General features: G+C 42.7%; 1 protein-coding gene across 2 annotated transcripts in view; it reads right to left on the reverse strand.

Annotated features, from left to right (window-relative positions):
• EGFR (epidermal growth factor receptor) overlaps positions 1-25,956 on the reverse strand; it is a 161,530-nt gene that overhangs the window by 33,029 nt on the left and 102,545 nt on the right. For both annotated transcript variants that reach the window (XM_064668707.1, XM_064668701.1), the window contains exons 2-14: positions 15,880-16,031; positions 14,173-14,359; positions 13,345-13,479; positions 11,515-11,583; positions 8,563-8,681; positions 6,998-7,139; positions 6,214-6,330; positions 5,528-5,654; positions 5,351-5,424; positions 4,075-4,165; positions 3,139-3,338; positions 2,297-2,429; positions 816-915 (exon numbers count right to left, since the gene is read on the reverse strand). In XM_064668707.1, the coding sequence (XP_064524777.1) occupies positions 816-915; positions 2,297-2,429; positions 3,139-3,338; positions 4,075-4,165; positions 5,351-5,424; positions 5,528-5,654; positions 6,214-6,330; positions 6,998-7,139; positions 8,563-8,681; positions 11,515-11,583; positions 13,345-13,479; positions 14,173-14,359; positions 15,880-16,031 (1,646 nt within the window). The remainder of the gene's footprint in view (positions 1-815; positions 916-2,296; positions 2,430-3,138; positions 3,339-4,074; positions 4,166-5,350; positions 5,425-5,527; positions 5,655-6,213; positions 6,331-6,997; positions 7,140-8,562; positions 8,682-11,514; positions 11,584-13,344; positions 13,480-14,172; positions 14,360-15,879; positions 16,032-25,956) is intronic.

Consider the following 25,956-nt stretch of genomic DNA (forward strand, 5'->3'; position numbering starts at 1 on the left):
GGGGAACTAGCAATTCTGGGTCAGATTCTGCTATGGAGAAAAACCAGACAAGATCCAAGTGCCAGTTACAGTGGGACTACAGTAATACATGCTATAGGAAGATTATTTTAATCACTGTAATGTCTAAGGGCCACTATAATAGACTGATTACTAGATGCTGGGCAAATATGGAACAGGGGGGTGGTCATCGCCTGAAGGACCTTATAATGTTAATAACATCCCTGAAGCCATGGTGCTAGAAGGGAGGATGGAAATGCTTCACATTACTGAGCAGTGACTCTTCAAACTGATGATGGGCAAGGGTCAAACACTCAGAGGCTGCTAGGAATGGCAAGAGATGTTTAAAGAGTTGGGTCAAATAGCACAGAGGAGGACCTGTGATGAGAGCAGGAGATTTGATCTCAATTACAAGAAAGAAAAAAAAAAAAGAAAACTGGAGTTTTACAAATAAGATACGAGTTTGATCTAACTTGTTCACATCAGCATGGCAGTTCAGTATACACATGTCCCTCAAATGTTTGCCAAATTACTATATTGTCACATACATAAGTAAGTCTTTTTTTCCTATATAAAATACACAAAAAATTAAAGACCCTACAATGCCTGAGACTGTGGATTGCGTGTCACAAAGGAAAAATAACACCCTGAGGTTTCCTCTCCTGTTCCTGCTCCCCTGTCCCAAGATCTCAACTTCTAACCACTCTCACCTCTGCTCCACATCAGAGAGGGGATAAATGAGACCTCAGGATTATCTCAACATGGGAAATACTTATTAATACATAGTTTGAGGTTTGCTAAGGTGAATCTGCTCTTACAGGTCCAGTGCAGGTTGCATTGTACGCAGTGGAGTTTTGCACCAAGCACTCAGGGTGGCAGGGTAGGCACCTGGAGTCCTTTTCAAACTCTCTTGGCTCCCTGGAAAACAACAACAAAAAAAGAGAAATAATTAAATCCCAGGCTGATTAGTGAGTGATAAATTGTAGTCTTCTCTCCTTTTCCTGAGTTTTCCACTTTAAATTGATTGAGATGATGATGGTACTGAGACAGGAGGAGATACAGGGGGACTCCTCTTGGCTACACCAGTAGCACTTGTGAGGACATAAGAGTAAGGGAAATTTGGTTGAAAGTGAAACACATGGCATTCCAGATTGCACACTACAAATTAGTTTACTTTCCCTTTTTAAGCTAATGCCACAGAATATTCACAACCATTTCTAGAGGCTTTTAAATGGTAGTGATGCAAAGAGATCAGCAAAAACAGTTCAAGTGATTCCAAGGCTACGAATAATAATTAGGAAAGCTAAACAGCAAAGCACTGATAATTAAACTCATGTCCTCTCTACAACACACAATGAATCATTAAAATATGAAAGTTGGGAACAGATGGTTTCAATAGCAATAAAGCTGTTCCACTTCAAGTAATGGTGTTATTAATTAAACTAAATCTACCCATCATTTGACACAAAAAATGCCCAGATCTGCCCTTCAGGTTATAATAGCTGCTGGAGGGAATTCACTTAAAAAAAAGACAGCTGCTGAACTACAAGTCACTAGAGAAATACAAACATCAGAGGCATTAGCACCCTGGCAAGTACTTGCTTAATTCTCATGAGCTTTATAAGTCAGACTTTAAAGCTTTATTGAAAAGTCTCTGTAATTTTCAGTGCTAGACGTACCTTTCCTGTCTACATCACCTGTTGAACTGCCTGAAAAACCCAGCCACAGCCCTGACACACAAGCAGTAATATGTTCTCCATGGCCTGAGTGAGGCTGAAGCAATAATTTTGCCCTGAAATTGCTGTTCTCAGTGATTTTTGGATGAAAGCTCATTCTCCCTTGACTGCAACTTTGCAAATTGCAAGGGTGAGCTGCTCATCTGAGCACATATGAGTCCCTGGCTCTGGGGATGACTGAGCTCCTGGGGACTGTAAATGGCTCTGGCTCTCACCCAATGTACTTGACATGACAGTCACAGCTTGGATTTTCACCGGGGCTTTAAGCTCCTTTATTTCTTATGGGAAGGAGACACAAGGCTTAGCCTCCTTGGGCCTATAGATACTCTCCTTGTGGGCTTAAGGGGATGTTTTATTAGCAGTTCACCATAGCAGGAACAAACTCCCAAGCAATACTGACTGGGAAAGGAGAGGTACCTCAACTAGGTACTATGTTCACGTAACATCTCTGCAAAGCTGGTGAAATCCCACGCAATCAGAGACCCTATTTTTTGCCTTCTTTCCAGCTACAACGTATTTTAAAAACCAAAACCCCCAAATCAAGCACCCCTGAGACAACTTACCCTTGTAGGATGTTGCACTGTTTCACACACTCCTTTTGGCGAGCAAAAAACCTGCAGGAGAAGCAGTGGAAGGGTCCTGGCCCCCAGCAGCCCACGTCTGAGCACAGAGGGTCACAAACATGCTTGGCAGCAGCTAAGAGAGAAACAAAGACAAGAAAAGCCATGAATGTCAAGGCAAGAGAGAGCTCAAACTCTCCATCCTCACTTCATCTGACCAGACAGTTTCTCCAATCTGTTCCAAAGCACATGTGAATGCTCCTGGCAGTGTGGAAGAGGAGAAATCATGCTCCTCTTAAGTTCCAAAGCCTGAAACTAAGAGTGACTTCTGGTCTTTCAAAACAAGAACAAGCTTCTCCGTGACAGCTTAACAGATGTATAATAAAGCTAAATCAGGCTGAGAGAGAGATGGGGTTGTCCAGCCTGAGGAAGAGACACTTTCAGGGAAACCTTATTGAGACTTTTTAGTAGGTAGAGGGGGCACATAACTTTTTAACAAGGCCTGTAGTGTCAGGACAAAGGGAAATGGTTTTAAACTGGAAGAGTAGATTTAGAATGGATGTAATGAAGACATAGTTACAACGGGTGGTGAGACACAGATGCCTAGAGAAGTGGTGGATATCTAATCCCTGGAAGAGTTCAAGGTCAGATTGGATGGGGCCCTGAGCACCCTGAAAAAAAAATCCCACTTTTCCCTCACCACCTTCATTAAAGCAGTATCACTGATTAATTTTGTAGCCAGGGAAATAGGGGGAAAAAGCTTTGCTCGAATTATGAAAATGCAAGTTTACACTTGCATTTCAGCATGAGCTTTAGTGGGGAGCAGGAATGCAGTGCTGACTTACCACACTCATTTTTATCTCTGTTCTGTAAAATCTTTGTTTTCTGGCTCTGAGTTGCAAACAGGCTGTGCCAGTCCATGGTGTCAGCATAGCAGAGGTTCCTGTTCTTCATAACGGCGACATCTCCGTCACTTATTTCCTTGAGGGAGCGCAGCCCTAAGGACTGTATTTGCAAGTTAACAACAGCAAGGGAATACTGGCCACTGAAAGAGAGATGGACAGAAAGAAAACACATGCAAGAAAGATAATTAGTAAGCAGACTCGGCATGTTTTTCTTTTAGTTCTCAAATGTGTGTTGCTGTTTTCTTCCAGCAAGATCCTGCTCAGCCCTCTAAACTTATTGCCTAGTACATGACATGCCTATTATATAACAACTACAATACTCATATCTGGTTTTGCAAGGGCTTTTTAAGCTAAAACTGTCAGGACACGTCTTCTGACAAGTAAATGATGTGCAACAGTGGTTGTAGGTAAAGTAGCTATCATTTTGTGCTTGTCCACCAAGTCATTCTTCCTCTTGGGGCAAGCCTAGGAGGGCACTGGAAGCGCTGCTGGTGTTGCACTGCCTGGCAGCCTCCATCCCCCACTGCCCAGCTACCTCAAATCCCAAAGTGCTTCTGGTACCTTAGTAACTTATCCCAAACTGTAAAGAGCCACTCTTTGTCCTGTTTGTGTTTCCATGATGGTCTGGGTGACCCTGGTCCTGAAAGCAGGCTCAGGGCAGCCTTCCACATGTGGCACAGCGCTGAGGGTCTTTACCCCTGGGACACATTACCTGCTGCTACAAAGACAGTGCTCTACTCCTCCAAAGGTTTGCCCCATTTTGCATTAGTTTTTGGACATCTGAGTCTCACACTACTTGCAACCTTGGTGTGCTCAGACAAGAGCAGCTCTAAACAGTGTTCCTCTTACAGTCGCTTTGGCACATGATTTACTTACTGTTGTTTTGTTCTGCCCCGTATAATCTCCAGATTTTCAAAAGCATAGAGATCAGTAGCATTCTCGGGCCAGGCCTGAATCAACAAAAATCCTGAAATGAAGAAAAGAAGATTTAAAAATAATAATAATGAAATTAAACCTGTGGTCAGTACTGGCAGCAAATTCTTGAGCAAATCCTGCACCAGGAGAAGGCCCTGGTGCTTTCCCCATGCTTATCTGAGAATCTCAAACTGAAACATGACATTTTAGGGAGCAAGGAGATATTTTTAAACCTCGTTTTATAAACAGTTTACTTCTTAGCCCACCACGAGGGCTTAGGAGCATAACAGATGAGCATGTCAGTGAGCCGCACATCCTGCCACACCGAGTCACCAGTGACGATGGCTCTTGCCAGTAGATACCCTGCCTGAGAGGCTGCAGGCTCTGATCCTGTGGGACAAAGGCATCACTCCATCCCATTTGTGAGCAGACCTCAGGGAAGAGGAGAACTGAAAAGCAGGAACCGAGCAGAACAGACAGCTACTTGGAGTGGATTGGCTGAAGCAAGCAGAATTCTCTGCTCAGCTGAGGTGTTTGGGAGGACGGGGAGAATTTGGAAAATTGTAGGCTGCTGTATGACGCTCTGCGGTTAGTCATTGCCACCCTGAAGGGAACCAGACAGGTAAGAGAGAAAGAAAAAGGGAACTGGAGTCATGTCTGGGGACCCGGCTCCGATGTTACGTTCATTTTATAATGGGCTGAACAAAATTATTTTTAATTGATACTTGGTGCAAGACAGCAGCTGAGCACTCTGCTGGCTGCTTTGTGCTCATGGAGATCCAGTCGCCCCAAGGAAGAGCTCTTCAGGCTGGAGAGGGTGTCTCCGTAAGGATGACGCAAGCCACTGAGCACGCTTCCCTAAGGAGCTGCTGAAAGGTTTTCCACAAATAGAAACACACTTGGCTTTTTTTAGCTGGAATGGTACGCCTCTGCATCACCACACGCTTCTTGGGTGGCTGAGGATCTCCTCTACTTTTACTCTTCTCTAGGGCTGACAGTTCAGCAGAAGGGGTGTTCTGGCCAAACCACACACCTTGGATGGGAGACCAATATGGGTTATGTGGGCGTAATGCTGGCGAGGCACTGCTGACCACCTTGGTGAAGAGTGTCCCTTGGTAGGTCAGAGGCAGAAACTCTTTGCTTGCTCTTCTCTTCATATGCTTAAAAAATTTCCCTTCTCTCCCTCTGAATTTGGCAGTATCAGTCAGAACATCTCAGCTTAAAACTTACTGCTAACCTGATATTTCTTTGACTGTTTTGAAGACATCCAACTTCTTGGGGTCCAAGGGTAGAGTCTTCGTGAAGGCATCACTGAAACAAACAGAATGAGGAATTGGGAAAAAAACAGTTCAGCCTCAATTTCTCCCCAGCCCTTCTTTCCCTCCCAGTGCTCAGTGACCAGCAGGTAACTCACCCTAGAAATGCAACTGGGAGAATGCTGACATCCCCGTTGATCTTGGTACAGTTTTTGAAGGAGTCAATGTTTGTGGCATTTATGGAGAGGATCCCTTTAAGTTCACCTATTCCAATGCCATTGCACACTGTTAAAGGAGAGATACAAAATGAGAAGGGGAGAAGGGTGAAGCCCAGTTACACGGAAGGGGGGAAACATAGAGATGCCATGAAAAAGCATTCGAATATGGTCAAACCTACCACTCTTGAGTTTCACAGATCTTTTGCCTATTTTTGCTTTTCAGAAAGTGCCACAAGATAACCACTTCCTGCTTGCCCAGCTGTGCAGCTCTGGTCTGAGCTTCTCTGCACACGGGCTCTGTTTGGCACATGCTCCTCTTTCTCTCTTTGTCCCATTTTAATTTTATTCCCCTTGATGAGGTACTGGGAAGGACAAATGAAGGAGAAGGCTGATGTGCAAGATACACATGCACAAACACACAGTTTATCTGCTGTACTTGTGGTGTATCCCAGCTAAAGAGCACGCCCCAAAGTCGTGTTTCCTGATCAAACCACTTGTCAGATCTCCAATCAGTGGATCTGACTGATATCAAATTTGCGCTTAATTAAGATCAGAACTCCCTGCACTTTTTCTTACAAGTTACCTATCATCTCAAAGCCTTACTGGTTTATTCCATGCTTTTATACCTTTGCTGCATAGCCCATCACACTTTTTACACTTCCGAACACCGTTTTCTTCCACTTCATAAGTATCAGCATTGCATGAGCGAACACAGGAGCCATGGTCTGTCACCACGTAGTTGTCTAGGAATAAAAGGATACAAAGGTCACTGAAACACAAGAAGGATGCTTTGGGAGCTGGACAAACACTTCAATACTAGTGTAATACTTTTGTCACACTCAGAAAAGTACAGGCACTAACTATGAATACTCACAAACATAATTTGAAGGTAGATGAACATACAGTGCTATCACCCTTTTACAGAGAGGGGTATGGTCACAGAAGGATAAAACAACATTCAGGTTCTTGATGGGTTAAAAAAATACAGACATGGAACAGCAAGAAAGGAAAAGCAAGCATCTGTAGCTAAAACAATCATACAGATTGAGAGGGAGTGTTAAAATCAACTACTTTCTACCAGTCCTAATTAAGAAATAGTTAAGAGCTGATAATGCTTGATAATCCACAGGATTGATCCCATATAGCCATTGTTTTGATGATTTTTATATGATGCCTTTCTCTCCACCACCAGAAAAACTTTTGGAAGTCAGAATGTAATGATTAAAAATCAGGGAAGGTGATGGATGCAGTTTGAATAGGCTCACTTTGTCAACTCTTCCCAGTTCCCACAGGAACTGAAGAGAACAAGTGCTCTTTCACTTGGCCACAACACAGAGGGATGACATAGGTCCCTTCCCACCTCTCTCCAACCCCCACCTCCTATGCGGCTGCAATCTGAAATGAACTTACGTGGACATTCCTTCACACAAGTGGCTCCGAAGCTGTATTTTCCATCAGGGTTGACATCCATCTGGTAAGTGGTGGGGTTATACAGGACTAATGGGGGACATGTATCCTTGCACGTAGCATCATCCCGAAACTTGCGGCATGCCTGTCATTGAACAACAGCACCCATTAAACCACCTTCTCCTTAAAAAGTGACAATGGTTTTACATTAGGTCTTTAAAACACACTGACCGTCTGTTTCCTGCTTAGCTCCAATGGAACTCCAATGGAAGCCCCAGGCAGTTACAGGGACGGTCCCTCAGGCTTTGAAGGTGAAAGGTTCCTTCAGGTTGGGCAATTGAGTTTAATATTTTTTTTAAAAAAGAAACCATGAACTTTTCTTCTTCCGAATAAGAAACCTTGGCACTCTGGTGCAGAGCTGCTAGGATTCACGTGGGAACGGGAGTAAATTTGCATGCCTTGGACAGAAAAATTTTCCCTACAGGCAACAAGTGGATCAAGACAAATGGTACTTTTCTTGGCCACTTTTTAATAACCTAAATCAAATCAAGTCCTTTCCTGCCGATTACTAAATTTTCTGGCTAAATATTAAACCAAAGCCATTATATTTGGCTGCAGGTAATGAACAATATAGCAAGCATTTTTGAAGGGCAAGTTGGTTCTTCCAATTTAAATCTGCGTTAAATTAATAATCACTCTCCCCTTTCTTCTCCCCTGGCTTTCCAAATGAGAGAGAATAACTGTCTTCCTTGTGAGCCAGTAAGGGCATCATAGCCATGCAACTTAGAAGAGGACCAGGACTAAACATAATGACAACATCCAGACTGGATGGCTTCTATGGCAATTACTCAGATGTCCCTTAATTCAGAATGAAGTGTAGTGCAAATATGGGGAAGAGTTAAAACCACAGCATACACCGACCCCCTGAAACTCTTGTAGAAAAGCCAAGCGATTTTTTTTTTTTCCTAAAGAAGCTCTGTTTGCTTTTTCTCCCTCCACTGCCCCAGGGTTCCCCAAACACAGAGCTTTTGTGGCAAGTGAAACCCAGAAAGGGAAACCCTGATTTCATGTCTGAATTTCAATGAAATGCAGAAAGATGAAGATCCATCATATCTTATTCCCCTTATAAGTTCTTGCTTTAGTAAATCAAGATTATTACTGACTAGTGCTAAGGAGCACAAGGCAAACTTATGGTGGCCTGAAAAACTGCTGTAGCACGGGGACTACTTTGGACCTGGGGACCTGCCCATGTGGGGAACTCACCCTACAGCAAACAGATGCTCTGCAACAACTTCGAACTCACTGGGCACTCAAAGGCACTAAAATGGTTTAGAATGCACTAGTAAGGTTCACTGACAGAGTCAGTAAAGACCAGCTAAGGGTGCTGTGAAGTTCATGTCATCTTCCCTCCCACCAACCACCCACGAAGGGAAACCCTGGAGCACCCTCCAGGACAGCATCTCTCAGAAGTCTTCTGGGGTTGAAGAAGGCTAGGGGACATGCAGCTGAATGCCTGCCTCATCATATCAGGGATTTAAGCAATTATGGTGGTGGTGCAGCATCATTACCAGGCAGTCACTCTCCCGAGGCCCCGTGCATCCCGCAGCACACTGGTTGTGGCAGCAGTCACTGGGCACCTTTCCCCTGCAGCGGCCAGAGCACTGCTGGGCACAGATGACTTTTGTTACTGGAAGATACAAGAAAAAATAAGAAACATCAGCTATATTTGCTGCACTGAGACCAAGAAATATGAAGAAATGGTCTGGTGCAGGATCTGTGCTAGGTTTTCCTCATAGGATGCACATTCTGTCCTCACATAAGGCTAATGTTTGGGAGGGGTGAGAGCTGGTGTGGGTGGTAGTGAGCAGGAATTGCATCCAGCTTGTAATTATCTTGGCTGCTGCGAGGTGCTAAGAACGCTGACCCCAGCCAGGAAATATGTCCTGCTTAGAAAGAGCAACTAGGTCCCTGTCACATCAATGCCTAGATCAAGAAAAATTCTGTGGAGTCATTGTATCTTACATCTGGGCAACAGAGCAGGATCTGCCTCCATTTCGCTGAAAAAAATTGCTATTATTTTTGCTAGCTCTGGGAAAAACAATGTGACAGAACTGCCAGGGCTTCATACTAAAATGGGAAACCATACATTGTTGGTGTGGTGTCAGGATCCCTTCAATGCACTAAAAATATTCTGAAATTTGCAGAGAGGGGAGACTTACTCAACAAACAGATTTCATATGCACATTGAATTATTTTTCTTTAGGCTTCAATTCCTCGGCCAAATTTTATCTTCATTACACAATTCCCATAGGGTTTGCACCACTGCAACCACCCAGAGGAAGAACTGGCTCTGGTTCAGCTTTTTGCAGGGAAGCAAAAACTGCCTGCAATATTTTGTTGAGAATTGGGAAAGTGTCTCCATTTGAATAGCAAAGCAGCGAGAAGGATAATCAGAACAATTAAAAAAAAACCCAAAACAACCACAAACCAGAAATGGGATTGCTTGTTCTCTAGAAAAAAAGTACTGGCTCACAGAGCCTGGCATTAGACACCAGAGAAACCTGATGGCTACTGTGCTTCATTACAGCACCCCGAGCATTTCAGCTGTGCTCTACGCTAACTGTTATCAGCTTTGCAGTTGGCACAAATGAGTTACAATACCACCATGAATTCCTATAAGTCTGAAATAGAATGTTGTTAATTAACAGAAAATTATTGCAATAAGTAGTCTGCTACAGGGTATATAACAGTGACTTTTAAAAATCATACATTCTATCTTTTTCCATTACACACTTTTGTATCCAAACTGCATTATTTCATTACTCTTGTAGGCCTGTAAGCAATATGATATACTTTCAAGGAAACAGATTATTTCCACAACAGGCATTAGCTTCTTGGATAGCAACTCCTTCATTCAACTACAATGAATAAGAGGCACATGGTTCTATATGAACAGTGTTTTGATATAATTTTTTTCATAAGCATTAGCAGGGGAATAAAGCACCTCGTCACTTTGATAGCTATTGACTAGAGCTTCCTGCTGGAAACATATATCACAGCAAATGTTTTTACTTCATACAGAATATCCCATGTTCATTTTCAGGAGAAAAAACTTTCCCACATATGGAAATGTGGGATATATTTTCAGTTGGCCACATTCTCAAATGCCTGGAGAGGTGAGCAAGAGCCTGCAAAAGGTTTCATTTTATGCACTCATCAACCTCCTGAATCCAGTGAGAGTTTGTAAATGCTGAAAGCTTGCAGGGCTGAGACCTGAGGTTTTGCAAGGCCCTGAGACAGCTGTGCAGCCCCAGCTGCAGGGAAAACCCCGGGAAGGCCTTTGTGTGTGCAGTCACTGTCCACCTTGAGAGCCAAACTGCAGAGCTAACTGAAAGAAGCTAAAGCTTATACTAAATGAAGACAGAAAAGATTTGCTCAAGCTCCAAGTTATATAGATTTGGCTTGGTATTTGCAAAGAAGAAACTTAGGGTTAGGTGATTATTTGCAATGGAAAACTGAATATAGGATATTGCTTCCACTTGCATTATGTCTAGATCAGTGGTTTTTTCACCGAACTTTTCACAAAAAAAAGAATTCGAAACAGTGTATTTCCCCACTTTTTAGAGAAAAAAGAAATAATGAAGTAGTGAAACAAACTGAGATGATCTTCCTCCTCAACCTTTACTTTAGGAAAAATAAATCCTTGTAGACTCTGAAGCACATCTAAACGGATGTTTCTGTTGCTCTCTTCATATCAGGCAAGCATCCTACCTGCACAATTTTACAGTTAAACATAGGCAGCCAAACATTTCCATTTATATATCTAAAAATGGCTACACATTTTCAGAGAGCCTTTCAAAGGTCCTCCAAGTACAGTATGTAGTGTGATTATATCCACATGAAGGTAACATCTTTTGTGTTTACAAAAAAAAACCTACGGGGATTCCAAAAAGAGAAATTAAAGCCAGCAAAAATTGGGTTACATTGTTACTTCTAAGAGTATAAAATAATCCTTCTAAGAGTAGAAAATAATCCCAAGTATCATTAATTGGCCTGCGGAATGACTCTGCAGGAAACAGCAGGAAGGCAAACAATTCACCACACAGTTACTGTGTTCTCTGATACATGGTAAAATAACCGAGCGAATAAATGCTCACAAGTGCAGATGGGAGAAAGCTGTGGGCAACACACAAGTTTTCAATGCAGGAGACACCTGCAGAATTTTACTTCTGGAAGAACAGCACATCTGCAGGGAAATCCAAACCCAAGGCAAACCACCTTGAGGTTTCCCATCCACAAAGGGAGCTACTTGTAGGGAGCAGGCATGGCTTCTTCCCTGTGACTACTTTTTTGCAGACCATGTCCACCCATGGTGCGCTTCAAGAAGCCCCAGCATAGCAGGATGCAGAGAAGAACAAGTGTGATACACATGTTACTAATTTGCACTTGACAGGTTAATTTTTCAGTAGATAGAAATTTAGTATGTCAGAGCACACAAGCAATTTCTTAACTAATCTTACATTTCTGGCAGTTCTGTTCACCAGGGCCCCAGCAGTGGTCTTCTGTACAGTTCAGATGGCATTTGGGACCTAAAACATGAGACAGAGTATAATATTCTGTAAACACAGAAAACAACAACATACTATGAACCACAGAAAACAATGACTTGAGATTTCCTGCTCAATAAACCAGTGTAGGAAGCACCTATATAACAATGTTCAAAAAACCTGAGAACTTAAATCCTTATCCTTTGTTCATCTCTGCTTTCCTACGTGCAGTTCTCCACCTCTACACCTTTGAACAAGTGAGCATAATACCCAGCCAGTCTAGCTTACGAAAGAGGTATACTTTTCCCAGGAACAGGAATCTCAGCTACTGCCCAGCTGGTCCTCCTGCTGGTGGGGTTTGCATGCAATGGCAAGTCACCACTGGCTTGCAGCCGGGCATGTGCCAGCTGCTCACTACAGGCCACATGTAAATCAGTGTTTCTGAACAACGCAGTTCTAAAAAGTAAACAAATCCAACTGGATTCACAGGCAACCGCCAGCTACTCTGACCACAAAGTAATTTGACTTGTCTGCTTTGTGCTCTCCTCCCATTCTCTGCCAAAAATACTCCTCGGTGTAGGACTACACTGCAGATGGACAATTGATGGAGAGGTGATAGAGTGGATGGACACCCTGCCTGACCTCAATGGTTCAGTGCTGGTTCTTTCCCATCCCTCCCTCCTTACTCTTTTCTTTCTTTCTCTTAATGACAAGCAGAGTCCCAGAGAAACAACTTATTTTAGACTATGGGGTCGTCATTAAAGCCATAAATGGCTGTCTAAGCAGATTAATAGGGAATTCACTACAGTTAAAAGGCATTTCCTACTAAAGTGTTTCTTCCTGCTAACATCATGTGATTCTCCCTCCCTCCATCATCCATCAAATAGCTGAACAAATGCCAATACTTGTACAAGGGTTGACTGATTTGGTGTAGGACCAAAGAAATCCTTTTCTTTTTTAAGTTGAAAAGTTAAAGATTAACATTTCTGGGGTGTTCAGAGCCAAATTCCTGTGCTGACATGTATAGTTTGCAACTCCGTGATTACGCTTGGGCTCTGCACAAAAATAAGTCAATGCAGAAGTTGGCTATTAGCTCAGGCAATTATGCAACTGGAAGAAGATAAAGAAAATATGCTTTCCTGTCAATTTATAGTGCCAGAAATTAAATGCTCAGAAATGAAAATAAACTCTCCTTTCTTTGAAATGACTGGGGATTTTACAAGGGACTCATAAGGCTGAAGGATTAGCTTAAGCCTACTCTAAGCATACGCTATACAAACTTCTAAATATCCCCTCATCTCCCTGCTGATCTGAAGTGCCAGATTTATCTGCCTGTTTATCATTACTTTTGCAAGGGCAGTCTGTGCAGCCCAAAACACTTAAGTTTTACAGCACACAACTTGGGCCTTAACTCTAAAAAGGCTTCAAGCAACTCCATGAAGGTACTCATATGGGCTTTCTAGACCCAAGCCTTACATTGTAAACAGAAGATTGCTGGAGAGCAAATGAGTGCATGTTTTTCTTAGCTGTGTTTGATTAATACATATGTAGAGTACTGCTTAAACCAAGAGAATCACCCCCAAGAACTTTGCTGAGCTATGAGTTAACGACTGAACCAACATGAAAAATTCTATCTTATGCCAGTGGTGCAGAAATGAAAGCAATTCCCTTGGAACAGGGCTTGGTGGCCCTCGTGTAAAAATTGTTGGACCACAAACATACTGCATGAAAGATGATATGTTCATTATACTGTCTGAAGTGGAGGGGGTGAGCACATAGCATTTTTGGTAAGTTAATACTCACAAGAAGATAAGTTGCTTGCAAATTCAAGCACTGTGAGAGGCTTCTTGCTCGTGTCAATGATGTCATTCCAGAGAACAGTGTCCATGTTGCACAGTTTGGGGTTGTTGCTGATTTTAACACCTCCATTGAGAATTTCTGTTACAGAAAGAAAAAAAATTTGTAAGTGAAGCAAATCCATAAGACTTCTGTCTCTGATCTAAAGAAATAGAAATAAAGCACGTATTTCTCCACCTCAGTCACACAATGCTAACAGAAAAGGACAATTTGCACGGCATCAGCACTCCTAACAGTGTAACCAACACCAGGCTCAGACTGATGGGTTCTGGAGACTCAGCTGCTCTTGGACGCCATAAAGATGCCACTACGTGTGGCTTTCTGCCTGGTGTCACCTCTAGGGGCCATGGCACTCAGCAGAGATGGCACTGCTGGTGTGCATAGCCAGAGACCGCGTGAGACCCTAACACACACATCACCACTTCCCATCGGATTTAACAGAAAATACTGACATGTATGCACTGGAATCAAATGATGCAAAATAACAAATAGATACTTCTTTGGCAGTTTGGGGGACAGAAATGAATCTCACCATCTTGTTGATGTTTTGGATTTTCTGTACCTTTCTGCAATGAGAAATTATGAACTTTCTTCACCTTTTGAAGAAGACTGGCTAGCGGGAAAGCAATCAGGAAACGACACTCAGATCCTTGTTTTTAAAGCAGGATTTGATGGCATGTGACTTTGAGAGGCAATCCAATTGGATCTGGATACCAATAAGCTAACAGTTGAAGTCTGCTTTAGAGATGCCTCTACCTCTTGCCCTCATCTCACCTGATAGCCGTTTCATTGGCAGCTGCCGGAGTCCCTGGGTTTTATTCATGTGGTAATTGGATAAAACTGCCAGGGCATAAGAGTTGTCATACAGCACATTGCCTCGGATGATCTGGAGGTTTTCTAGGGGAATGACATCCACCATGTTAAGTGCAATGAGGACGTAGCCAGCAACCTCCTGTATTGACTGAGAGAACAACAGAAGAAAAAAGGTACTTAATCCATAGTACTCTTCAATAATCGCTTTCTACCTCCCACCCCTCCAATCCACCATCTTTCAATTCTCAGGAATGATAAATCATTTTATCTCATTAAAATAAATAAATCTGAGAACAAAAACGGACTATGTGGAAAACTTTGCCAGTTAAGCAGGTATAAACTTACCCTTCGAGCACTTACCACGGTATCATTGAAAAGATCCAGCTTACCCCTGCTCTGTCCCCAAGCAAGGGTAAGTGGGGCTAACTAGGAGATGCAGGCAAACAGGGCAAGCATGTATGATATGGCAACTAAGTGTGATGCTTCCCTTAAATAACTGCCTAGCCTCCAAGCATTGGCAGCACAGAGATGCCATCTGATTCAGGCTTTTACATTCTCTTTTCCGCGCCCCTTTCCTTGCGGATCCTCCACTGCTCATCAGAGGGAAAGATCAGGTAAGCTTCTCATTCTTAAGTAACATATATTTACAGAACAAAAATACAAGTGAGGTACTGTTCCTGCATGTAGGTCAATTCCTGCCTTGCACTGTGAAATGTGTGCATTTCTATCTCCTACAAAAATCGCCATAAATGAAAAACCCTCAGGCTACCACTTAGGATATTTTCCTGTTCTATGAAGACTACCAGTGAATTTTCAAGACACCTGTTACGTTCCTGGGAACAGTGAGCTCCATAGTCAGGTTGTGCTTTGGAGAGAAGAATGGCAATACCATCATATTTATAACCCATGTGTCTGAACCAGTTATTGTCTGATCTTGCTTTTTACTTGCTGGTGGAGAACCTGGAGGTACCCATGTCAGACAGTGCTCCTCCCTATGCTGCGGCTGCATTTTAGCATCCATCCCCTGTCCTTTCCTCCTCTTCCTCAGCTTGCCATAGTTACTCAGGCGCTTGTGCACAAAACAAATGTTGAGATGGGAGTAGCCTGTGTGTCAACTGCAGAGGATTATCTTGAAGATTGCTTGAAGAATCCGCGTGGGAAGTTATTGCATAGGAATTGCCTGCCTGCTTAGGGTGTGAGCACTGCAGGCTACAGAGGGACTCACCACCATGGCAGGGGAAGGGGTCACTGTTTGAAGAGCACGGGAAAGGCCTCCACACTTCAAAATCTGCCATCTGTGGGTTGCCACTCACTTTGTGCTTTGCTTTGCCCAACAGCACCACAAAGTCTTTTGCTCTCTGAGAAGTAAGACAATGGGTAAGGATGCAATTGCAATTATAAATAAGAAGAAACCCATCTGCATGGCACCCATTACAGGCTGGCAAGTGCTTGAAAAGCTATTTCTCAAAGTGCCTGATTTGTATAGTAGAGTTGAGCATATCCTGCAGCCTACAGGTATGCCTAGACTGTGAGCTGCAATTGCTCTGACATTAGCTAGTTATGTTTTTTGGATCACCACAGAATTTTATCAGTAGCTGATCCTTTGCATTTTCCTTAAAAAATGGAGTAAGATTCCTTTAGCAGAGAAGACCACAGATGAACACTAACCTTCAGGAAAGAGAGGTCACGATTGTGCTCTACGTATGTAATCTCCAGGTTGCTGAGCACCACCTCACAATTATTGTACATCCTCTGCAGGCTGGTGAAATGGTCTTCCACATGTCCCAGTTGAGTCAGCTTGTTATTTGTCCCTTGACAAACTGTGGAGAAAAGAAAAAAGCTCCATGAAGGAAAGGAAGAATACAAAGACTTGTTGCCCACTTATCTGCCCCAAATACCACAGTAAGTTAAGCATCAGTTTCATAAGAAACAAGAACGTTACATGTCATGTCTCTGATGGCAATAGTGTAGGAAGTATGCAGTGTTTCCCAGGCACTACCTGGGTACAGAGATGTACCAGAATTTAGAGCTGGAATAACCCTCTGTCACTTTCTGTTACATAAAAAACTCCAAAACAAGACTTTTGTACATAAGTAGCACTAAGTTTTCTGTATCACAAACATAACACAGTTCCTGAGGAGAGTACATTGATACAGCACAATCATCATTGATACAGTACAATTAATACATCAATCATTACTGAAAGTGGTATGTTGCTAGAAATCCCCAAAGGCGATTTCCCTGAGGACCCATTTCCATTACTTCAGGGGGAGTTGGATCTCCCTGTAAGGTCAGTGGAAGGAAGTGGGGGCTTCCTGCAGGATCCCTCAAGCTACAAATCCAGATTTTAAGAGCAAATTGAACCTCCAGGGCATACACATCTCTTGCCAGTCTGACATTTGGGAGTATGATAAGATTCAGGAGATTTCCTGGCATATTCTGCTTTAGCACACAAATACACCTTTGTCTACTTTGCTGGTGGGGAAGGAAGAGGTGTCACACAGAGCACCACTGAGATTCCAAACATTTATAAGAGTGTGATGGAAAAATAATTCCCCACCTGAAATTATATTACTCTGCTTTATTAAATCTAGAATTGATAGAAGTTATCACCACTATATTTGATTGCAATGGAAGACCAAAATGCAAATTGCGCTGAAGAAAAAACACGACACATAACCCCCAAAAACTTTGTACTCAAACAGTTTTTCCCTGGGCTATCCCTACATAGCTAAAATGAAAACATCTCTGAGTTACGCTAATACAGAAGAAAGCAGATCAATACACAAGGCAACGTGATAAAAAACTTCACAACCCCTTCCAGGTGGAAAGCTTCAGCCCAGCTTTGCTGTTCAGTGGGAGCAAAAGGAGGCTTTTATCTCATCAGTTACAACGCAACCCAAGCCTGACCGCACAGCTTTCCATAGCACACTGAAAGAATTGCATTCTTTTAACTTGGAGAAAATAATACATGCAAAGATACTTTTGTATCATAATTCACAATTCCTAGAAGCACCAATCACAAGCTGGAACACCATTGTGTGGGGTGCTGCAAAGCAAATAACAAAGACTCTTGACAAAGCTGAAAATAAGTATCGGTGCTAGTAACACAGGACGACACCTGTTGGAAGATTTACCGAACAGCTGATGTTTTATTAGTAGGTCTCAAACCACCACAGTAGGAAAAGTAACTCAATAAGCAGTGATAAAAGCACACTTATGAATCATCAAAACCATTCATTGAACATGTGCTACTTCTCAGAACAGTCAGCATTAAGGAGTTACAGTGATAACAGATTAAATACTCTTGGACAATGTTTAAAGCAAGGCTATTCGCTCACATTCTTCAGTTATTTCTCATTATAAATCCAGACAAACATTATAGTGTTTCAGATCAAACTGCTAGTAAATGGGGACAGTATAACAGGGGCTGTGAGTACACCATCTAAGCTGCTTTTTACTTCACAAGTCTCAAGTGTGGAAAAAGACATTTGCTTTGAATTTTCGAATTTCTTTACATTTGCTTTAGACATCCTAAGTGGGATTTTCTGTCCAAACTTAACTATTCCAATGTGTTCATGCTTAAAATCTGTATTTGCCTTCTGCTTCAAGTACAAGGACCACAAATTATGAGCTAGAGTCACAGAAAGGTTTTTTTGGGGGGTTTTTTGTTTTGGTTTTTTTTCTGTGGAGTGGTCACATTTTGAAGGCAGAAAGTTAGAAGTACTGTCATACTCTAGTCTACTCTGGAAAAAGGTGTTGTTGGGGACAGAGGTGAAGAGGCTTTGAATTGACTGGAAAAGTAAAAGAGTTGTCTCAGAGGTTGTCTTGAATTTTAAACAATGTTATCCTACAACCAAGGAAAAACCCTAGTAATAAGAGATCCTTGGACAGTTAAAAACCTCAACTTGGATGCTCAGATTAGGCATCTCATATCTGATCTTTAAAATAGTGTGATTTTTGAAAGCACTCAAACACAATGCAAGAGCAGGTGCAGTGTAGACTTCTCACAGAAATAAAGACGTAACTCTGTAACTCAGCCTGCTAAGGTCTTCAGGGTCCACAAATGACCTGGCGCTCTTGCTGCACCTCTGATGCTAACAGCAAAGATCTGCCCTGATACCCAAGACAAGGCCTGATGCAAAAGCTGCAGTGTTTATGCTATGTCTGAGCTGAAGGAGAGATGGAAGGAGGAGCCTTCTCTGGTGGCATCTCCTGTCCATCCATGCCCCTGACTGACCTTACGTGGCTTGGCACCAGTCTGGTTGTACAACAAAACAGTCCAGCTCACTGAAAAAAACCCCTAAGACAAACTGCACTCATTTGAATGTGCTTCTCTTGGGATCAGACAAGTGTTGGAGCTCTGAACCTGGGTCAGACATCTTGAGAAACACAGACTTTTTCATTGCTTATTAGGTCAAGGCTGATGCAGCAGGCAGAGGGCATGGTTACTCTTGTACTTCTCCTCCCTCTCCCATGGGACCACTCAGTGAACCATGCGAAAGAGTTGATCCAAGCTACAAATAATGCAGGACAATAAATAAATAATTGGACAGAGGGTATTTTTAGCTCAGAAAAGCTCTTTGATTTGGTTCAGTGTTGTGCCCCACACATTCAAAACAGCTCCAAGGATGGCAAGGAGGCAGAAGCAAATAGTGAAGAGAAGGAGCTCGCCTGCTTGTGAAGCTGCAGAGGGAAACCCAGACATAACAAGCTTCAAAGAGGCTTCAGGTTGGTCCTCCAGGATTTACTTTTTTCCTCTGTACTGTAAGTAGAGAGCACTTTCATGGCTCTATGCCAAAGGTTTCTTAAGCCATATGCAAAACCACTGATCCTCTCCATCAGGCTCATCACATCTTCTATATAATGAACAGTAGATGTAGATGAGGTGTTAGTTAAGATTTGGAGAGCAGAAGAAAATGAGTTGCTTCTTTAAAGAACTCAACAGTATGGGGCTAGCATCAGTCAGACCACCATAGAGGAGCTTTCCCCCTCAGGCAAAAATTTTTTGTTTGCTCAAGGAGATACAAGGTCAATTCCGTGTTTGCTACAAAGAGATCTAAGTACATCCACAAAGTGAATTTCATCACTCCACTATTTACCAAATGAGAATCTGGGTCATAAGCTGTATAGCTGAGCAAATAAAACCCTAATCAAACAAAACAAGCTAACCCCCCTGCAGCAGTATTACTGAACTCAGGCAAAGGTGCAGAATAATTTTCCAACTGGAACACTTGGAAAGAAAAGAAAATGGCCTGCTTGCATCTAACAAATAATATAATTCCTGCAATTTCTTTGCCTATGGAAACTCTGTTCTGAAAAGATACATGCTATAATTATCTGGATATAATATTACAGTGTGAATGCCACTCTGGCCAGAGGCTAAAGCACATACAATGAGGTGCTTGCCTCGCTCCATAGAGTTTTAAGTGGGACGTGCATGCTCAAGTGGATGGAATTTATTATGACTTAACCACTATTGAGCTCGACCTATTTGCCCTCTAAAGAACAGATTATGATGCCACATACAGTCATTACACACTTTCGTTTCAATGTGTAGCAAAGCCAGCACTATCCAGGTTTAGGAGTCAATGGTGCGCAAGGGTACTTGTGTGATCGTGCTGGGGGCTATAGAAGTATGTACCACATAATACATTTTCTATGTGGGCACTTACACATGGCTGAAGCACATTGCAACTAAAAAGAAGAGTAAAAAAATCAGGGTGACAATTTCCCTGACCAGTGGAAAAGCTGAGAACTTAACTTCAGGCTGAACCCTAAAAGATGAAAGTTTTGCTTTTATCTGTAACGCTAATATAATAAAAATACAGCCAATCTGGAAAGTTTTGACACAGAGAGGCCATCCCAAGAGGCTGCTGTCTGAAACAGTGCTGAGAGCAGGGCTGCATGCTGGGAGCATGGGGTTCTCCTGCCCCAGCTCGCGTGATCTACTGGATCCACAGAGCCTCAGCCACCACTCCTGCAACATGGAGGCAACCCAGAAATCTGCAGGGCTGCAGCACGGCATTACCACCACGAAGCATTTAAATTCTACGTCATACTGATTTTAGCAAACATGCTGCAATTCCTAAATGCTAAAGTGATGCTGATCTTGCATCAGTTACAGCATTACCTCAACAGACAGCCTAAAAAAAACCCAAAAAACCACCAGATATTACTCAAATTCCCAAATGCTGCATAAGGCAGCAGCAACTAAAGGCCTGAAGAAGAGGCACACTATACCAATAGATGCAAACTTGCTGAACTTTTGCAGTTATGAAGACTGCAGGGTTGGCTGTCCTGGATACTAAAATCCTTTGTGTGTCCACAGCCACGCTTGCTAGTCCCCTTCTCTGCCATAGACTTGGACTTAAACAAGTACTTCTAGGTGATGCAAACAGGTTTACCCTCTGCACTCTCTTGCTTCTTGGCCATATTTTTCTTGTGAAGCCCAAAGTAGTGAAGTGAAACCAAAGCATTTCCTAAATTGGCATTTTCCCCAAGTGATGGTAGGGAGATAGAAGGTATCCATCCAGCTGTAATGCTAAATGACTATATTCTCCCAAATCCATACAAGCTCAGATTAAACAAAGCAGTCCCTGCAGCAATTGCCCTGATACAAATAAAATCTGTTTTCATCTTTTCCCCAGAAAATCTCTGATTACTTAAGTCCCAATCCTGTCAGGCATATTTGCCCCAGACTTGAGAAAAACCCTGAAGAATACTTTGAAACCAAATTATCACCAATCCCTAAATCATCAGCTGTTTCTATCCATGTTTAGCCTGTGTTAGTCTCCCTGCAGCTCTGACAGACATCAAAATAATAACTCATAAAGGCAATTTCAGAGATATTCAAGTCCATTTCCATGCTTCATATAGAACTATATATGCCCTGAAATGACAAATTTATATGCTTCTTCTGCATGTTTTCTAGTCACTACTGACAACAACACAAAACTTGGAGATAAGAGATATTTATTTAATCTGCCAGCACATATATAAATATTTCTCTCTTTCTACTTGTTAGCAGTAATTTCACTTTTGATATTTTTAGGTATTTCATGGAAGAGCGGTACAATCCTGAGCATTTGGTCCAAAGCTGCCACTGAAGGCCTGGGGAGATAATGCTACTCAGTATAGTAAAATCAATGCTGCCCACAGCCAATTCACCTTTACCACAGTACAGGGGGGGAAAAAAACAACTTTCAAGAGAACTGGAATATTTTTGTAAGAAATATTGCTCAATTTGGGTCTGCATGGGCAATCACACCATCCCAACCCAGTCGGTTAGCCCCTGGGTAAGCCCTACACAACACACAGGGGATCCTGGTCATGCCCTGCACCTCCACACTCTTCCCTGGGAGAAAAACTGTTTGTCCCTTATGACAGCTGCCACTGACCTTCATCTAGCAGGGTCTCAGAAATTAAATGAAGATGCTTGTGTCATTCAAGCATAAATATGCACATCAGTTAAAAGGGGAGGTCCTGTATATCAAGTTGTTTTTTTTTACCAGCTTCAAAGCATACCCTTACAGCTATCAAACAGATCCACATAACCTACTGCAGAAACCAGTGAAGGGCAGCTAGTACAGTCAAATGATCAAAATAATAGCATTTAAGGTTACAAGAAAGTACTAGAACAGACAGGATATTTGCCATCGTGACTAACCTGTTTCCTGATTGAAAGAGAAAAAAAAAACATGCAATGGTTTCCCTAAAGAAAACAGGGTATGAAATATCAGGCTGAAATAAAAAAAGAGACATTATGTTATATGTGATCAACAGTTTAAATATAAACATTTCTTATATTCACAATTTCCTCAACACAAGAGAGAGAAGGGATGGAGAAACTGGAAACCCAGTGTTGCTGGGTTGAGTGTGTTTAACATAATGGGAGGAAAGTTCACATGACACAAAAAAAAACCCAAATCTGCTGCAATGTGCTGTGAGAAGTTATGAAAAGGAAAGCTAGGAAACAGGTGAGCACAAACAGTGCTCAGATGCAGGCAGATGTTTTCCCTTGAGAACAGTAGTTGCAAACCCATACAATGCCTAAAAAGTCCACTTTCAGCTTAATGACAGCAGCATTTGGGCACTGGAAATTCTTCTGCAGAAGATAATGATTTTTGCAAATATTCAAATACTTTTATTTAAAACATTGTGAAAAACAACCTCATGTGGCTGTAGGAAGTCCCTGCTCAAACAGTGTGGTTTAGAGTAATGCAGTTGCTGAGATTAATTCCAACTTTTAGACACACTGGGACCAAAACAATGGCAGAGCTCTTAAAAATACTTAAATGGAAACTGTAACTGCATAAGTGACCAAAACTAACACCATAGTTGAGAAAAAGAATATGCCTTAAAGAAAAGCTTTCCCAGATGGTTTTTTATTTCCATTTACTTGACAAAAACAACTTTTCCAGCTAAATGTAATTTTAGGTTTGCCTTGCTCCAGTTAGGATTGGAGACCTGCCCTTCAGTGTCAAAAGTCATATCCTGAATTGAAGGGATAGAGGCAGCATGACAGTTGGATGGTCTGATTCCTGGTGAGTGCCTCTGCCTGAAAGAATAAAGAATCCTACACAAACCACCTTGCTCCTGAGTGAAGACCTTGCCAAAGTCACAGTATTTCTGACAACAAGGGATTCAGCCTTATTAATTTCCCAGGCTGCTTTTTTTTTTAGTAATATTTCTATTTTTCTTCTCTGTTGCCATTATTTAATTCAGTGTGTATCTTCATTAATCCTTCAGATTAAGGCCAGACAAGGATGTGCTGAAATCAGTCTTTCCACTGGCTTCAATGTGAACTGGATGGGGGATTAAGTTCTTCTCTCACTGAATCTGGTGTAAGTTTGCAGCAAGTACAAGGACAGAGAGGGCTAGCCCGGAGTTTAAGCTTTCCCCTCTGAATGCCCAAGGATGGAACCGTGGGATTTTCTGCAAATATCAGCAGAATTTCAAGGAAACGGGAATAGTCACCTTGCAATTTTCTACAGTTTGGGAAAAGGTTGATTTCTAAAGGTAAATAATAGATGGGAATTTTGAGATGGGGCATTTCTAGTGGAGTACTGAAAGATAACCCAGATTTAGACCACTTTTCTTCACATGGCTTTGTCAGTGATCGGTAAGAAGACGTCAAATCACTGCTAAGGATGCCTGCAGATGACACAAACATTGCTGCAGTTCTAAATGACAAAGAGGGACAGATGACCTGCACAGGCTGGTTTGTATAATTTAGGAAAATAAGCCCTCTGAACAACATTATTTGAACTATAGCCAAAGGCAAGGTCTTACATAAAAGACTGCAGAACACATACTAGATAGAAAATGGGGTGCTGGGATGCAACTGTCTGGATCCCTTTCCCCACCCTCGACGTGGGGGAGCCCAGTTGTGGTTCCTTCTCCATCTGAAGAACCATTCCGACGTCTTGAAAGGACGGGGAAAGGGGACTCCAGTGACAGGGTTTTTCAGGCCCCGAGCCTGGAGGGGAGAGGTGCTCCCCCCTCCCCCCAGCACCCACGTGGCTCCATGGCAGGCACAGAGACAGCACACCGGGCGTGGGGAGGAGGCAAGAGAGTGTTTATTGTTGGGAAGGGGTTTATAAAGCTTTTAGGAGGGTCAAAGGGGACCAATCACGAGTTCAGGGTCACACAAAAGAAACCATCAGGTAAAGGGTCAACAGCCAATAGGAAGGGGTTAACAGGGGACCAATGGGACACCTCAGGACACCTTGTATGGGAGACAATAGCTTCACAGGGGGGTGTTGGGAAGAAGAAACACGTGTTTACAAAGAGACCACAAAGAGCCATCCTAAGACATGTTCAAACAAGTTTCTCATCAGACTTAGTGCTACACAACTGCCCAGAAAAGGACTTGGGAATAGTACGATGTGACCAGTGCATTGCTTGATGCAACAGAAAAGAGCAGCCACTGGGTACATCAGTGGGAAAATGTCGAGTGAAGGGAGGCAGAAGCTGGCATTAATCTCTGGTTGTGACTGAGTGGTGGCCTCTGCACTAGAGGGCAGATGCCACTGCCCCTGCAAAGCAGTTGCCACCTGCTGCAGCTCCCACTCCCAGTGGTACCAGGATGCTCCAGTCAGGCTTCAGCCTTTCTCCAAGCTACATTTCAGTTCATGTCCCTGACATATGGCCAACGGCTAGTGCACTATGATTTGCCTTGAGTTTTGTAGGCTATTTATTGAGAATGGTGGCTAGAAAGTCAACCTCCCTAAGATGTCCTCACCAGCAGTTGGGGTGCTGCTGCTGAGTTGTTCTTCCCACTGGCATCCTTTGGAGAGGCTGCTATAAAGGTAACTTTATAGCAGGTAACTAAAGAGCTTGCATGGGGCTTTCTCTTTTGAGCTGTTGCTCAATTAAAGGCCAGATCCATTACAAGTGCAATTACTAGTGAACTTAATGAACAAGCTATTCCTACTGTTTATTAGTGAGGAAAAAACAAGAATAAGGGAACTTCATATCTTTCAACCCCTATGGGAACATATGCACACATTTATACACAAATGATAATGACTAGTTTATAAGTGTTACGCACAACGCTTAATAAATTTTGTGCAGAAAACCACACAGGCACCTTCCCCGCCCTTTTAACCACCTTTACAGAAACTCAGGCTATAGTGATGCTGCTATTTAAAGTCAACATGGACTTTGAGGTCACCCCTCAGAAGTTTCTCCATGTGAACCCAACAGCGCAGGGGTGATGAGCTTGGCCCTACAAATCTGTCAGGAGCAGGATGGGCAAAACAACGAGTTCATGCCATAGCTTGCCATTTTTAGGCACACAGTTCCCTGTGTACAAAAAGCAACTGAAGATGGATGCTCTAAGGAGCAAAACGTGGCTCTTCAAATCAAAATGTCAACCACAACTTAGGTATCCAAGTGGTGTACAGCACAGGGAAACACCACTAAGTGCTATGGAGAGGAACAAGGCTTTGGGAATCACTGTGGAGGAAATTAGAGAACGGGGGAAAGGCAGATTTGGTGGTATACTGATAATGCTGGATGGAAGTTTTGCTATCCAACTTATTCTGGGTCCTACAAGAGAAAGCATTGCTCATGCCTGTGTTTTAGAACGGCGATCTTCACGCTCCGTAAAACCCACATACTGACCAAAGTAAGTTTGTCAGGTACTGTACTTGTGTACCCCAAACAAGACCACACAAGGGGCAACAGACCCTAGTGTCAGCCCCAGCAGGCTCTGTGCGCTCCAATGGTTTGTTTCCCGCAAGGATGAGTCTACCAGGTAGCACAGGCCCTGGCTAACAGTCCATGGCTGCAGCCCTCCTGCCCTCCAGCTTCACACACTACAGACAAAGTAATATTGCTGTGCTGGGCAGACCTCTGGAGAGTGAGAAGGACTGTCATGCAGCCCCATGCATATGAGGTTCAAGCCCTGGGAAATGGCCCATAGAAATACAATGGTTCTGGCATCCACAGGGAATTTCTGTGTTGCTGAAAGTGGTGTAAAGATCTGCACAGAGCACAGCAGCAAGGGGCCAAGAGACCTCCAACAATGGGCATAGCTCACCGAGCCTTGAATCTGGTGAGATATGTGTGAAAGGGCTGTGGCATCTCAAGACCTACAACTGGATATCTGGGAAAACAAGTGGATAGTAATGCATAAATAAGTACTGTGTTCCGGGGTCTAAAAAAGAATATGTTCTTCATTGTTGTTTGTTCTGGCAACATCTACAGAGCAGCAGGATTTTACAGCAGAATAAAAAG

The sequence above is a fragment of the Pseudopipra pipra genome, chromosome 1, assembly GCF_036250125.1.
Source record: "Pseudopipra pipra isolate bDixPip1 chromosome 1, bDixPip1.hap1, whole genome shotgun sequence".
In the NCBI taxonomy this organism is placed as follows: Eukaryota; Metazoa; Chordata; class Aves; order Passeriformes; family Pipridae; genus Pseudopipra; species Pseudopipra pipra.